Source organism: Lissotriton helveticus, chromosome 2_2 (assembly GCF_964261635.1).
Source record: "Lissotriton helveticus chromosome 2_2, aLisHel1.1, whole genome shotgun sequence".
Taxonomy (NCBI): Eukaryota; Metazoa; Chordata; class Amphibia; order Caudata; family Salamandridae; genus Lissotriton; species Lissotriton helveticus.
In genome coordinates, this window is record NC_136060.1 from 518,015,239 (window position 1) to 518,029,633 (window position 14,395).

Sequence of the window (14,395 nt, forward strand, 5' to 3'; positions counted from 1 at the left end):
GAAACCTTCTGTTTGATTTAAAAAATCGGCAGCGCAAGTAACACATCTACTCGAGCGGCGGAAAGAAGCACCGCCCTCTTGCGCTGCGTGTGGCACCGTTCACGCTGATTATAAAGCACAGGACAAATATTCCGCACTGAAAATCAGTGCAAACGGCACGACCTAACGCACCATCTGGGAAAGAGCCTGCAGAGCGCCCACGTGCCCCCAATTCACAGAAAGTCATAATGAGGTGTTGTCTCATCCAGCGGAGACTGAAAGGTCCTCAGACGTGCACTGGAAGGGATGGGGAGATACAGGGTAAAACGTCATCCTACAAACACCATTAGAGTCGACGCTCTGGCCAGGAGGCGCTAGAGGAGGCGAGTAGTGTCCTACCCCAGCCACTGGGACCGCTGAGTCCAAGCTACAGGCGGACAAGCTTCAAAAACACCCCGAGCAGGCTTCTTTCATGAAATAACAAAGCCAAACCCAAGGGAGGGAAGTTTGAAAACAAAATATAACATTGTGGGTGTTTATGATAGGAGCACATCTCAAACAAGATTCAGGGGGGAAAACACAGTGTCAGTCACAGAACCAGTGTAAGTCACAGATCCCTGGTGAGGTACATAACCACTGTCAGTCACAGAACCAGTGTAAGTCGCAGAACCAGTGTCAGTCACAGAACCAGTGTCAGTCACAGAACCAGTGTCAGTCACAGAACCAGTGTCAGTCACAGAACCAGTGTCAGTCACAGAACCAGTGTCAGTCACAGAACCAGTGTCAGTCACAGAACCAGTGTCAGTCACAGAACCAGTGTCAGTCACAGAACCACTGTCAGTCACAGAACCAGTGTCAGTCACAGAACCAGTGTCAGTCACAGAACCAGTGTCAGTCACAGAACCAGTGTCAGTCACAGAACCAGTGTCAGTCACAGAACCAGTGTCAGTCACAGAACCAGTGTCAGTCACAGAACCAGTGTCAGTCACAGAACCAGTGTAAGTCACAGAACCAGTGTAAGTCACAGAACCAGTGTAAGTCACAGAACCAGTGTAAGTCACAGAACCAGTGTAAGTCACAGAACAAATGTAAGTCACAGAACCAGTGTCAAGGAGAGAACCAGTGTCAGTCACAGAACCAGTGTCAAGGAAGGAACCAGTGTCAGTCACAGAACCAGTGTAAGTCACAGAGCCAGAGTCAGTCACAGAGCCAGAATCAGTCACAGAGCCAGAGTCAGTCACAGAGCCAGTCAGTCACAGAACCAGTGTCAGTCACACAGCCAGTGTCAGTCACAGAACCAGTGTCAGTCACAGAGCCAGAGTCAGTCATAGATCCCTGGTGAGTCATAGAACCAGTGTCACAGTACGAGGGTCAGTTAACAGAGCACTGTCAGTCAGGGTTCGAGGGTCCGTTATCAGAGCACTGTCAGTCAGGGTACAAGGGTCAGTTATCTGAGCACTGTCAGTCAGGATACGAGGGTCAGTTATCAGAGCACTGTCAGTCAGGCTACGAGGGTCAGTTATCAGAGCACTGTCAGTCAGGTTACGAGGGTGAGTTATCCGAGCAGTCTCAGCCAGGGTACAAGGGTCACTGTCAGTCAGGGTACGAGGGTCAGTTATCCAATCAGTCTCAGTCAGGGTACGAGGGTCAGTGTCAGTCAGGGTACGAGGGTCAGTTATCCGAGCAGTCTCAGTCAGGGTACGAGGGTCAGTGTCAGTCTGGGTACGTGGGTGAGTTATTGAAGAAGTGTGGGTCAGAGATTCATCCTCAGAAGTTTGAGCACTAACTCTGACCCGGAGGGTCCCCCTGGTCTCGTGGTGGTTGTAGGAGAGTAGAGTCTCCTTCCTATGGTCACCCCCACTTTTTGCTGTGATTCTCTGTTTTTTCGACTTTAGTGTGGCTGTGGGCCTGCTAATCAGACCCACAGCCCAGCTGTTCTCTCTCTAAATTGATACCATGTACTTTAGGTACATACCTGATTGGGTATTGGGTCACCTTTGTGAGCCCCAGTATAGTGTACCATAGGTACCCGGGCATAGGTGCATCCAAGGCCTACCGGGGCTGCAGCATGTATTATGCCACCCCTGGCTGGCCATCCAAACTGACACCATAGGCTGATCACTCAGCTTGGGTAAGGTGGTGTATATCAGCCCTTACTTAGATATAGTATATCTATATCTACCTATAAGTCACTCCTATGGTAGGCCTCGACAATCCTGTAGGCAGAGTGCTTGGTTTTATGTGAGAGGGTGCCCTAGCATGAACTGAGCCCCTCTGCAGCTTTCGGAACCATCTCCTTATAGCTGTTCTATGATATAGCCATACCATATACTCTTAAGTGCATTATAATCCTCGTGGTTAATGCTAACTTTGGTTTGGCTTTATCAAAACATGTCGTGTAAGGTGTCAAACACTTTGGAATACTATCCCCCGCCAATTCTGGCAGCGGGGGTAGCATTCCACCCTTCTAGAGGGAAAAGACACGTATGTTACTGCTTTACCCGGTTAAAGTTAAACAGAGCCCTAGCATCACAAAATGGATGCTGCTGCCACAGACACAAGTCTGACCTCCTGCTGTTGGACGAAACTCCGGCAGGGGAGGCCTGGACAATAGGTTTCCTGTCCAGGGAGGTGCCAGACAGGCTGATGTGTATTGGGACATGGAGGGCTGCATCAACAGATGCTTTTTGAGACACTGCCTGGGACACACAAGGTGCCCCATGCATAGCCCGGTTCAAACCAGTTGCTGGGGCACTCCAGCCCCGCTCTGGCACGAAATTGGACAAATGGAAAGGGGTGTAACCACCCGCTTCCCAGGTCCACCCATAGGAGGGACCTAGCAAGTAATCCAGCCCATTTTCTTAGTATAAAGATAGGAGCTGTGTCCCCAGGACTTTAGATTATCCTGGAACGAAACTTTGATGCAGAAATCTTGAACCTTCGACGTTCTATTCTGACTAGAAGACTGAAGACATCTCCCTTGTGGTCAAGGAGTGACCACCCTGTGCAAACAGGCACCACCAGTAACTTGCCGGTCTGCTTTGTCGACGCTCCCACTGGAACCCGAAGACTCAGCGACACAGGAACTGGACTCTCAGACTTCTCGGACTCCGACCCACATCCACAGCAAAGCTGAGACCCGTGGCGGACACGAGAGACGTGGGACCGGACACCCTGGACATCCTGCATTTTGCTAACAGCTTGACTACCGAGGTAACCTCGCAGTTGTGCATTGGTGTACGAGAAGCACCAGACCCGAGCGCCATTTGCACCGAAGCTCAGCCCTCCACGAGTTCCGCGTGGGGCCTGCTCTTGCATTTCAGCTCAACGCGTCTTCCCGGTTGCTATCCCACTGGCTAGTGAGCCCCCTGAAGACAAATCTTTGAAACCAAACTGCTTTCCTGGTTGCTCCAGCTTCCCTGCAAAGGTAAAGCTCCTCAGACCTTGCTGGTCTGCTCCAAAGCCAATCTTCACTTCCTGCGTGGATTGCGTTTGCCAAGGCTTGTTGGGTCCAGTCCGGATACCGACACCGCAGTCAACTAGATCCTTCATGGGACAGCTCGAATCCAGCTCCTGGTCATCGTCAACACCTCCTGGTCCTCGTGGCTGCAGAGACAAGCTTCACCTTTTCACCGGAGATCATCGCGATATCGCCTGGTTCCTTCCTGGTCACTGGCTAGTGACCCAGACTCTGTCCCCTCTGCTTTCAGGTTCTTCACATCTTCGATCCACCCTTGGATCCACCCGGACACACTTCCCCTGGCCGCCTGCAGCACTTCTTTGCAGATCTCCATTGAAAGCATCGCGAAACCCGACACCAAAAGGCACCCATGCACCCGGCTTTCCTGGGTGAGGTAACACGAGTACTCCGGGGCTCCCGTGGGTCTTGACTCTCGAAGTGTCCTAGATTAAAGGGGTTTTGTCGTAGTCCATCCGGAAGTGCCCTTAAACAATAACTTTGTAACTTCTTCGTTCTCCATTATAAGTCAATGGTAACTCGTGACTGTGTTTAGACACTGCACGCGTCTCCTGTGGGTCTCCTACTTCCTAACCTTTGGTTGTTTAGTGTAGCCCCAGCGATTCCCTAGGTCCTAGGCCTACTCACTATTTCTGAAGTGGTTCTTATACCACTTACTTAGTATATGGTTCGTGAGGCCCCTAGGGCATAACTGTATTTGTGCAACTTATCGTATGCTAATTGAGTAACTTGTGATGTACTTCGATCTCTGACCTCAGTGCAGAGGGGTTGTGTTAGAAATAAATACATATATATTTGATATATACCTTGTGTGGTGTCCTTTCATTTGGTATTCAAGGGATTATATATGGTAAAACAACTTGCTTAACTCGCCTACTGAAGTCTTAGCCTGAAGACTGCTGGTTCATGCTTCCACTAGGATAGCTTGTCTATAAGGTTGACTTTACAATCGCCATCAATAAGGGTCGTTTAGACTGGTGCAAGGTGCCCACTAGAATAGTGGACATCATATGCCAGGCTAACCTCTCACAGTGGTTTTGTCACCCCAGCCCACCAGGCACCAGCGCTCAGTCCCCGCACCTGGCTAACCTCACCTTGTCTCTGCCATAGCGCCGTAGGAGCTTGTAGGGCCAGGTGAAGAGGGGCAGCTTGGTCCGTGGATCCTTCAGGATCAGTCCCTCCTTGTCCGCCTTGAGGGCGTAGGATCCATGGAGGCCGCAGCGCTCCGCGGCCTCAGTCTTCTGCACCGTCACCCAGAATTCATTCACTAAAAAAATAAATAAACACAAGGCAGCATCAGACCAGACGGACAACAGCTAGGGTGACCAGATCAGAGCAGTGAGGGACCAGACGGACTCCACCCAATGGTGATGCCCCACACATGAGCGGTGCCAGCGACAACACCAAGCCTTGGCAAGGCAACTGGCCTCGCCCTTGGGACTGTATAAGGTAAGCCGATGCCTTTTGGCAATGCTGTGCAGCGCTGGCAAGATGCTTAGCAGCATGCCCAAGAGTAAAAGGAATGACAGCATTATGACACGGGTGGCTCAATTTATCGGTGTGATGTGACAGCCGTTATTTCATTTGCCCAGCCAAGATGGGTTGGCAAATAAAAACCTTTAAAAAGAAGCAACGTCACAGCATTTTGTTTAAGGTGAAGGCGCCCACAACAATTTACTGTTCCTAATCTCCCAAAAATTATAATTACGAAAACTGACGGCGGGCACTGGGGCAACTGAAGAGAGGGTGAGGAGCCAACGGGCAGAGAGAAGGAAAGGGGGAAAGCAGCACAGGAAGGTAGGGGGCAACTTGGGCTAGACGGGTAGGGGGTGAAGTAAACAAGTGAAATATCAAAACAATGCAAGCAGGGCCGACTTTAGGATTTTTGAGGCCCTGGGCAGAGAGGGAATGTGCGAGGCACCTCTACATTGCAAAGACGTGACACATTCAGGGCTGTTTGCATCTCAATAGAGCCCCCTGCCCCTGAAGCTGCAGCCCCTCCCGCTCAGCCACCTCCAGGCACCTCTGAACGGGTCATCAAGGGCTGAAGGTGTGAGGGTTGCCTCCCCCCCTCTCAGTCACCTTCGAAGCACCTCTTAACAGCTCATCAAGGGCTGGAGGTGTGCGGGTTGCCCCCCCCTCCCTCTCAGTCACCTTCGAGCACCTCTTAACAGCTCATCGAGGGCTGGAGGTGTGCGGGTTGCCCCCCCCTCCCTCTCAGTCACCTTCGAGGCACCTCTTAACAGCTCATCAAGGGCTGGAGGTGTGCGGGCTGCCCCCCCCCTCTCAGTCACCTTCGAGCTCCTCTTAACAGCTCATCAAGGGCTGGAGGTGTGAGGGCTGCCCCCCCCCCCCCTCCCTCAGTCACCTTCAAGCGCCTCTTAACAGCTCATCAAGGGCTGGAGGTCTGAGGGCTGCAGCCCCCCCCTCTCAGTCACCTTCGAGCACCTCTTAACAGCTCATCAAGGGCTGGAGGTGTGAGGGTTGCCCCCCCCCTCCCTCTCAGTCACCTTCGAAGCACCTCTTAACAGCTCATCAAGGGCTGGAGGTGTGAGGGTTGCCCCCCCCTCCCTCTCAGTCACCTTCGAAGCACCTCTTAACAGCTCATCAAGGGCTGGAGGTGTGCGGGCTGCCCCCCCTCTCAGTCACCTTCGAGCACCTCTTAACAGCTCATCAAGGGCTGGAGGTCTGAGGGCTGCAGCCCCCCCCTCTCAGTCACCTTCAAGCACCTCTTAACAGCTCATCAAGGGCTGGAGGTGTGAGGGTTGCCCCCCCCTCCCTCTCAGTCACCTTCGAAGCACCTCTTAACAGCTCATCAAGGGCTGGAGGTGTGAGGGTTGCCCCCCCCTCCCTCTCAGTCACCTTCGAAGCACCTCTTAACAGCTCATCAAGGGCTGGAGGTGTGCGGGCTGCCCCCCCTCTCAGTCACCTTCGAGCACCTCTTAACAGCTCATCAAGGGCTGGAGGTCTGAGGGCTGCCCCCCCCCCCTCCCTCAGTCACCTTCAAGCGCCTCTTAACAGCTCATCAAGGGCTGGAGGTCTGAGGGCTGCAGCCCCCCCCTCTCAGTCACCTTCAAGCACCTCTTAACAGCTCATCAAGGGCTGGAGGTGTGAGGGTTGCCCCCCCCTCCCTCTCAGTCACCTTCGAAGCACCTCTTAACAGCTCATCGAGGGCTGGAGGTGTGCGGGTTGCCCCCCCCTCCCTCTCAGTCACCTTCGAGGCACCTCTTAACAGCTCATCAAGGGCTGGAGGTGTGCGGGCTGCCCCCCCCCTCTCAGTCACCTTCGAGCTCCTCTTAACAGCTCATCAAGGGCTGGAGGTGTGAGGGCTGCCCCCCCCCCCTCCCTCAGTCACCTTCAAGCGCCTCTTAACAGCTCATCAAGGGCTGGAGGTCTGAGGGCTGCAGCCCCCCCCTCTCAGTCACCTTCGAGCACCTCTTAACAGCTCATCAAGGGCTGGAGGTGTGAGGGTTGCCCCCCCCTCCCTCTCAGTCACCTTCGAAGCACCTCTTAACAGCTCATCAAGGGCTGGAGGTGTGCGGGCTGCCCCCCCTCTCAGTCACCTTCGAGCACCTCTTAACAGCTCATCAAGGGCTGGAGGTCTGAGGGCTGCAGCCCCCCCCTCTCAGTCACCTTCAAGCACCTCTTAACAGCTCATCAAGGGCTGGAGGTGTGAGGGTTGCCCCCCCCTCCCTCTCAGTCACCTTCGAAGCACCTCTTAACAGCTCATCAAGGGCTGGAGGTGTGCGGGCTGCCCCCCCTCTCAGTCACCTTCGAGCACCTCTTAACAGCTCATCAAGGGCTGGAGGTGTGAGGGTTGCCCCCCCTCTCAGTCACCTTCAAGCACCTCTTAACAGCTCATCAAGGGCTGAAGGTATGAGGGTTGCTTGTCTCCAGAGAGGGTTAATACTGCCATGGAGGTACACAGCAGGGCAAATGACATCCTGCTGTGCCTCTGCATGGGTGTGCCTCTGCTTGGGTGGGGGGTGGAGGCCTAATTGCCGGAAAAACTTGAGGAATGTGTCTTCTTGCAACTGAGAATGGGCCCCCCCCTCCCCTCGGGTTCCCCTTGCTTCACCATCGCAGTGAGGCCAGGGGAGGAGGACCCCCTAAGGTGGCGCACTTTCAAGGTGGCCCCTTTCATGCCGTGGTCTGACTCTGTCGCATTGGTGCAGGCCCCAAGTTGGAGGGCTGACTACGGGGCCCTGGGCAGAGGCCCACACTCTGCATGCCTAGCGCCGGTCATCCTGGGGAATCAAGAAGGCGGATTCCCCGGCACGACCTGTGAGGGGGGGACATAAACAGCATTGTACCAGATCGATTGTATCTAGTGTATGCTTGTCACTATCATCACATCTTTGATGTGTACCTAACGCCACAACCTTGACCCAACAGGTTGGAGCTGCGTTTGCACCTGAGGCAAATCGTCTAGGTCAGATGGGTCACGATGCCGGACTTTTGCCGGTGAGTGGTTCCCACCTTAGCTAATGTATAAATATACTAGAACAACATACGACACTGCATATGATTGTTTGAATGTTGCTGCTAGTACCAAATCGGACCAAGATTTAGAGTCTCTTGCTCTGGAACAACGTGGAACTGCCAGATATGGGCTGCTATAACAATCAGAAATCGTTTCCTATGCTTGGTATGTGGTTGATGTCCCCCCCCCACGGGTCGTACCGGTGACTCCGCCTTCTTGATTCCTCAGGATCACTGGTTTTGTATTGCAAGTAAACACAACCAATGCATTCATTTGTTTCACCTGTCAACTCAATTTTTTTCATGGCAGTAGCTATTTATTGATCCTGAAGAAGGCCACAACACTGGCCAGGTCATTGGCTGAAACATGTCGATCACTATACAACTGAATCTAGTGTTTTCAGGCGTACATTTGCGTTTTTAATTCTAGCACCGGGTAGCCACAATAAAGTTTAAAAGGTGAACCTTGTAGTTAGTTTTAATCGACCTTTTCACTTGCACTGCACCCCTCACGACACCGTATTAGCTCCATTAAAACATCCCTGAGCTCCTCCTTCGCAGCGAGGGGGTTGTAGCCCGCACCTGGACTAGGATTCATGGTGCGAGGGGGATTCCCAATGATGAAGCAAGCCACCATTGGTGGGTGAGGGAAACTGCCTAAAAAGTGATACCCCCTTTAAGGTAATCCCCGTGTGTTGCAGATCCGCACCTCACCGGACCCGAGGGCCCTGGGTGTGTTGAATTGTATGGTTTTCTCCTCGTGGCACAGTAGGGATGTGTGTTGTGGCTCCAGCATGTTACACACACAGACATGATGTGTTTTCTTTCAAAGGCTACTAAGGAGAGAAAGAGAGGGCCTGTATGGGCCCAGCGCCTTGAGGCCCTCACGGGTGAGTAATGTGCTCTATAAATCCCTGATTGATTGATTGATTGATCAATGTTCTTTCTGCTTGCCCTGGCCGGCACTGGCCCCCTTAGATGTCTGGATAGACCCAATATGTCATCTGCAGCAGATGTGACCCGCTGCAGGCAGTGCAATGTCTGCCGCAGACTCCAGACACCTCCCAAGCATGGCTGCTGCGAACCGGCCACTGGAGCTACTTCAAAGCGAGAGATGAGGCGGTCTAGTTGCAACGTCTTCACTTTGAAATACATTGATATCGAAACTGCATGACAAATCATGATTTAATGTACAAAAATAAACCAGGAAATAAGAATGTATCACTTTAATGATTGATCTTTTGAATACTATATAGAGGCCCTCTGCCTATAACCGTGCGACAAGTAGCGTAGGGTTTTCCCTACGCTCTCTAGTAATTTATTTGTGATTTGAGGGCTTCTTGTCAGCACGCAAAACATTTTTCACACAGTGTAGACTTTAGGTGAAATACTGATAAAAACAGGTGTGCAGGCCCACAATTACATATATTAGTCATGATCAGATGCCACCAGAAGACCTTTGACCTGAGGCAAAGAGGGGCTGGCGGAGACATGCATGTGTCAGGGAGAGGTGAAGAGGGGCAGGCGGAGACATGCATGTGTCCGGGAGAGTCGAAGAGGGGCAGGCGGAGACATGCATGTGTCCGGGAGAGTCGAAGAGGAGCAGGCGGAGACATGCATGTGTCAAGGAGAGTCGAAGAGGGGCAGGCGGAGACATGCATGTGTCAAGGAGAGTCGAAGAGGAGCAGGCGGAGACATGCATGTGTCAAGGAGAGTCGAAGAGGAGCAGGCGGAGACATGCATGTGTCAAGGAGAGTCGAAGAGGAGCAGGCGGAGACATGCATGTGTCAAGGAGAGGTGAAGAGGGGCAGGCGGAGACATGCATGTGTCAGGGAGAGTCGAAGAGGGGCAGGCGGAGACATGCATGTGTCAGGGAGAGTCAAAGAGGGGCAGGCGGAGACATGCATGTGTCAGGGAGAGTCGAAGAGGGGCAGGCGGAGACATGCATGTGTCAGGGAGAGTCGAAGAGGAGCAGGCAGAGACATGCATGTGTCAGGGAGAGACGAAGAGGGGCAGGCGGAGACATGCATGTGTCAGGGAGAGTCGAAGAGGGGCAGGTGGAGACATGCATGTGTCAGGGAGAGTCAAAGAGGGGCAGGCGGAGACATGCATGTGTCAGGGAGAGTCGAAGAGGGGGCAGGCGGAGACATGCATGTGTCAAGGAGAGGTGAAGAGGGGCAGGCGGAGACATGCATGTGTCAGGGAGAGTCGAAGAGGGGCAGGTGGAGACATGCATGTGTCAGGGAGAGGTGAAGAGGGGCAGGTGGAGACATGCATGTGTCAGGGAGAGGAGAAGAGGGGCAGGCGGAGACATGCATGTGTCAGGGAGAGTCAAAGAGGGGCAGGCGGAGACATGCATGTGTCAAGGAGAGGCGAAGAGGGGCAGGTGGAGACATGCATGTGTCAGGGAGAGTCGAAGAGGGGCAGGCGGAGGCATGCATGTGTCAGGGAGAGTCGAAGAGGGGCAGGCGGAGACATGCATGTGTCAGGGAGAGTCGAAGAGGGGCAGGCGGAGGCATGCATGTGTCAGGGAGAGTCGAAGAGGGGGCAGGTGGAGACATGCATGTGTCAGGGAGAGTCAAAGAGGGGCAGGCGGAGACATGCATGTGTCAGGGAGAGGCGAAGAGGGGCAGGCGGAGACATGCATGTGTCAGGGGGAGGCGAAGAGGGGCTGGTGGAGACATGCATGTGTCAGGGAGAGTCGAAGAGGGGCAGGCGGAGACATGCATGTGTCAGGGAGAGACGAAGAGGGGCAGGCGGAGACATGCATGTGTCAGGGAGAGGCGAAGAGGGGCAGGCGGAGACATGCATGTGTCAGGGAGAGTCGAAGAGGGGCAGGCGGAGACATGCATGTGTCAGGGAGAGTCGAAGAGGGGCAGGCGGAGACATGCATGTGTCAGGGAGAGGCGAAGAGGGGCAGGCGGAGACATGCATGTGTCAGGGAGAGGCGAAGAGGGGCAGGCGGAGACATGCATGTGTCAGGGAGAGGCGAAGAGGGGGCAGGTGGAGACATGCATGTGTCAGGGAGAGTCGAAGAGGGGCTGGCGGAGACATGCATGTGTCCGGGAGAGTCGAAGAGGAGCAGGCGGAGACATGCATGTGTCAAGGAGAGTCGAAGAGGGGCAGGCGGAGACATGCATGTGTCAAGGAGAGGTGAAGAGGGGCAGGCGGAGACATGCATGTGTCAAGGAGAGTCGAAGAGGGGCAGGCGGAGACATGCATGTGTCAAGGAGAGGTGAAGAGGGGCAGGCGGAGACATGCATGTGTCAGGGAGAGGCGAAGAGGGGCAGGCGGAGACATGCATGTGTCAGGGAGAGGTGAAGAGGGGCAGGCGGAGACATGCATGTGTCAGGGAGAGTCGAAGAGGGGCAGGCGGAGGCATGCATGTGTCAGGGAGAGTCGAAGAGGGGGCAGGTGGAGACATGCATGTGTCAGGGAGAGGTGAAGAGGGGCAGGCGGAGACATGCATGTGTCAGGGAGAGGTGAAGAGGGGCAGGCGGAGACATGCATGTGTCAGGGAGAGTCGAAGAGGGGGCAGGAGGAGACATGCATGTGTCAGGGAGAGGTGAAGAGGGGCAGGCAGAGACATGCATGTGTCAGGGAGAGGTGAAGAGGGGCAGGCAGAGACATGCATGTGTCAGGGAGAGGTGAAGAGGGGCAGGCAGAGACATGCATGTGTCAGGGAGAGGAGAAGAGGGGCAGGCGGAGACATGCATGTGTCAGGGAGAGTCGAAGAGAGGGCAGGCGGAGACATGCATGTGTCAGGGAGAGTCGAAGAGGGGCAGGCAGAGACATGCATGTGTCAGGGAGAGTCGAAGAGGGGCTCGTGGAGACATGCATGTGTCAGGGAGAGTCGAAGAGAGGGCAGGCGGAGACATGCATGTGTCAGGGAGAGTCGAAGAGGGGCAGGCGGAGGCATGCATGTGTCAGGGAGAGTCGAAGAGGGGCAGGCGGAGACATGCATGTGTCAGGGAGAGGTGAAGAGGGGCAGGCGGAGACATGCATGTGTCAGGGAGAGGTGAAGAGGGGGCAGGCGGAGACATGCATGTGTCAGGGAGAGTCGAAGAGGGGCAGGCGGAGACATGCATGTGTCAGGGAGAGTCGAAGAGGGGCAGGCGGAGACATGCATGTGTCAGGGAGAGTCGAAGAGGGGGCTGGCGGAGACATGCATGTGTCAAGGAGAGCTGAAGAGGGGCAGGCGGAGACATGCATGTGTCAGGGAGAGGAGAAGAGGGGCAGGTGGAGACATGCATGTGTCAGGGAGAGGCAAAGAGGGGGCAGGCGGAGACATGCATGTGTCAAGGAGAGCTGAAGAGGGGCAGGCGGAGACATGCATGTGTCAAGGAGAGCTGAAGAGGGGCAGGCGGAGACATGCATGTGTCAGGGAGAGGAGAAGAGGGGCAGGTGGAGACATGCATGTGTCAGGGAGAGGCAAAGAGGGGGCAGGCGGAGACATGCATGTGTCAGGGAGAGGAGAAGAGGGGCAGGCGGAGACATGCATGTGTCAGGGAGAGTCGAAGAGGGGCAGGCGGAGACATGCATGTGTCAAGGAGAGCTGAAGAGGGGCAGGCGGAGACATGCATGTGTCAGGGAGAGTCGAAGAGGGGCAGGCGGAGACATGCATGTGTCAGGGAGAGTCGAAGAGGGGCAGGCGGAGACATGCATGTGTCAGGGAGAGTCGAAGAGGGGCAGGCGGAGACATGCATGTGTCAGGGAGAGGAGAAGAGGGGCAGGAGGAGACATGCATGTGTCAGGGAGAGGAGAAGAGGGGCAGGTGGAGACATGCATGTGTCAGGGAGAGGCAAAGAGGGGGCAGGCGGAGACATGCATGTGTCAGGGAGAGGCAAAGAGAGGGCAGGCGGAGACATGCATGTGTCAGGGAGAGGCAAAGAGAGGGCAGGCGGAGACATGCATGTGTCAGGGAGAGTCGAAGAGGGGCAGGCGGAGACATGCATGTGTCAGGGAGAGGCGAAGAGGGGCAGGCGGAGACATGCATGTGTCAAGGAGAGTCGAAGAGGGGCAGGCGGAGACATGCATGTGTCAGGGAGAGTCGAAGAGGGGCAGGTGGAGACATGCATGTGTCAGGGAGAGGAGAAGAGGGGCAGGTGGAGACATGCATGTGTCAGGGAGAGTCGAAGAGGGGGCAGGCGGAGACATGCATGTGTCAAGGAGAGTCGAAGAGGGGCAGGCGGAGACATGCATGTGTCAGGGAGAGTCAAAGAGGGGCAGGCGGAGACATGCATGTGTCAAGGAGAGGCGAAGAGGGGCAGGCGGAGACATGCATGTGTCAGGGAGAGTCGAAGAGGGGCAGGTGGAGACATGCATGTGTCAGGGAGAGTCGAAGAGGGGCAGGAGGAGACATGCATGTGTCAGGGAGAGGAGAAGAGGGGCAGGTGGAGACATGCATGTGTCAGGGAGAGGAGAAGAGGGGCAGGCGGAGACATGCATGTGTCAGGGAGAGTCAAAGAGGGGCAGGCGGAGACATGCATGTGTCAAGGAGAGGCGAAGAGGGGCAGGTGGAGACATGCATGTGTCAGGGAGAGTCGAAGAGAGGCTGGCGGAGACATGCATGTGTCCGGGAGAGTCGAAGAGGAGCAGGCGGAGACATGCATGTGTCAAGGAGAGTCGAAGAGGGGCAGGCGGAGACATGCCTGTGTCAAGGAGAGGTGAAGAGGGGCAGGCGGAGACATGCATGTGTCAGGGAGAGTCGAAGAGGGGCAGGTGGAGACATGCATGTGTCAGGGAGAGTCGAAGAGGGGCAGGCGGAGACATGCATGTGTCAGGGAGAGGCGAAGAGGGGCAGGCGGAGACATGCATGTGTCAGGGAGAGGCGAAGAGGGGCAGGCGGAGACATGCATGTGTCGGGGAGAGACGAAGAGGGGCAGGAGGAGACATGCATGTGTCAGGGAGAGTCGAAGAGGGGCAGGCGGAGACATGCATGTGTCAGGGAGAGTCGAAGAGGGGCAGGTGGAGACATGCATGTGTCAGGGAGAGTCGAAGAGGGGCAGGCGGAGACATGCATGTGTCAGGGAGAGTCGAAGAGGGGCAGGCGGAGACATGCATGTGTCAAGGAGAGGTGAAGAGGGGCAGGTGGAGACATGCATGTGTCAGGGAGAGTCGAAGAGGGGCAGGCGGAGACATGCATGTGTCAGGGAGAGGCGAAGAGGGGCAGGCGGAGACATGCATGTGTCAAGGAGAGGAGAAGAGGGGCAGGTGGAGACATGCATGTGTCAAGGAGAGTCGAAGAGGGGCAGGCAGAGACATGCATGTGTCAGGGAGAGTCGAAGAGGGGCAGGCGGAGACATGCATGTGTCAGGGAGAGGCGAAGAGGGGCAGGCGGAGACATGCATGTGTCAGGGAGAGGAGAAGAGGGGCTGGCGGAGACATGCATGTGTCAGGGAGAGGCGAAGAGGGGCAGGCGGAGACATGCATGTGTCAGGGAGAGTCGAAGAGGGG

At 55.2% G+C, this 14,395-nt stretch overlaps 1 protein-coding gene across 4 annotated transcripts in view; it reads right to left on the reverse strand.

Annotated features, from left to right (window-relative positions):
* The window catches only part of DOK1 (docking protein 1), a 203,335-nt gene that overhangs the window by 25,429 nt on the left and 163,511 nt on the right, over positions 1-14,395 (reverse strand). For all 4 annotated transcript variants that reach the window (XR_013608392.1, XR_013608393.1, XR_013608391.1 and 1 more), the window contains exon 4: positions 4,552-4,724. Coding sequence is in view for 1 of the 4 variants with exons in the window: in XM_078678834.1 (XP_078534960.1) it covers positions 4,552-4,724 (173 nt within the window). In the remaining 3 variants the exon portion in view is untranslated. The remainder of the gene's footprint in view (positions 1-4,551; positions 4,725-14,395) is intronic.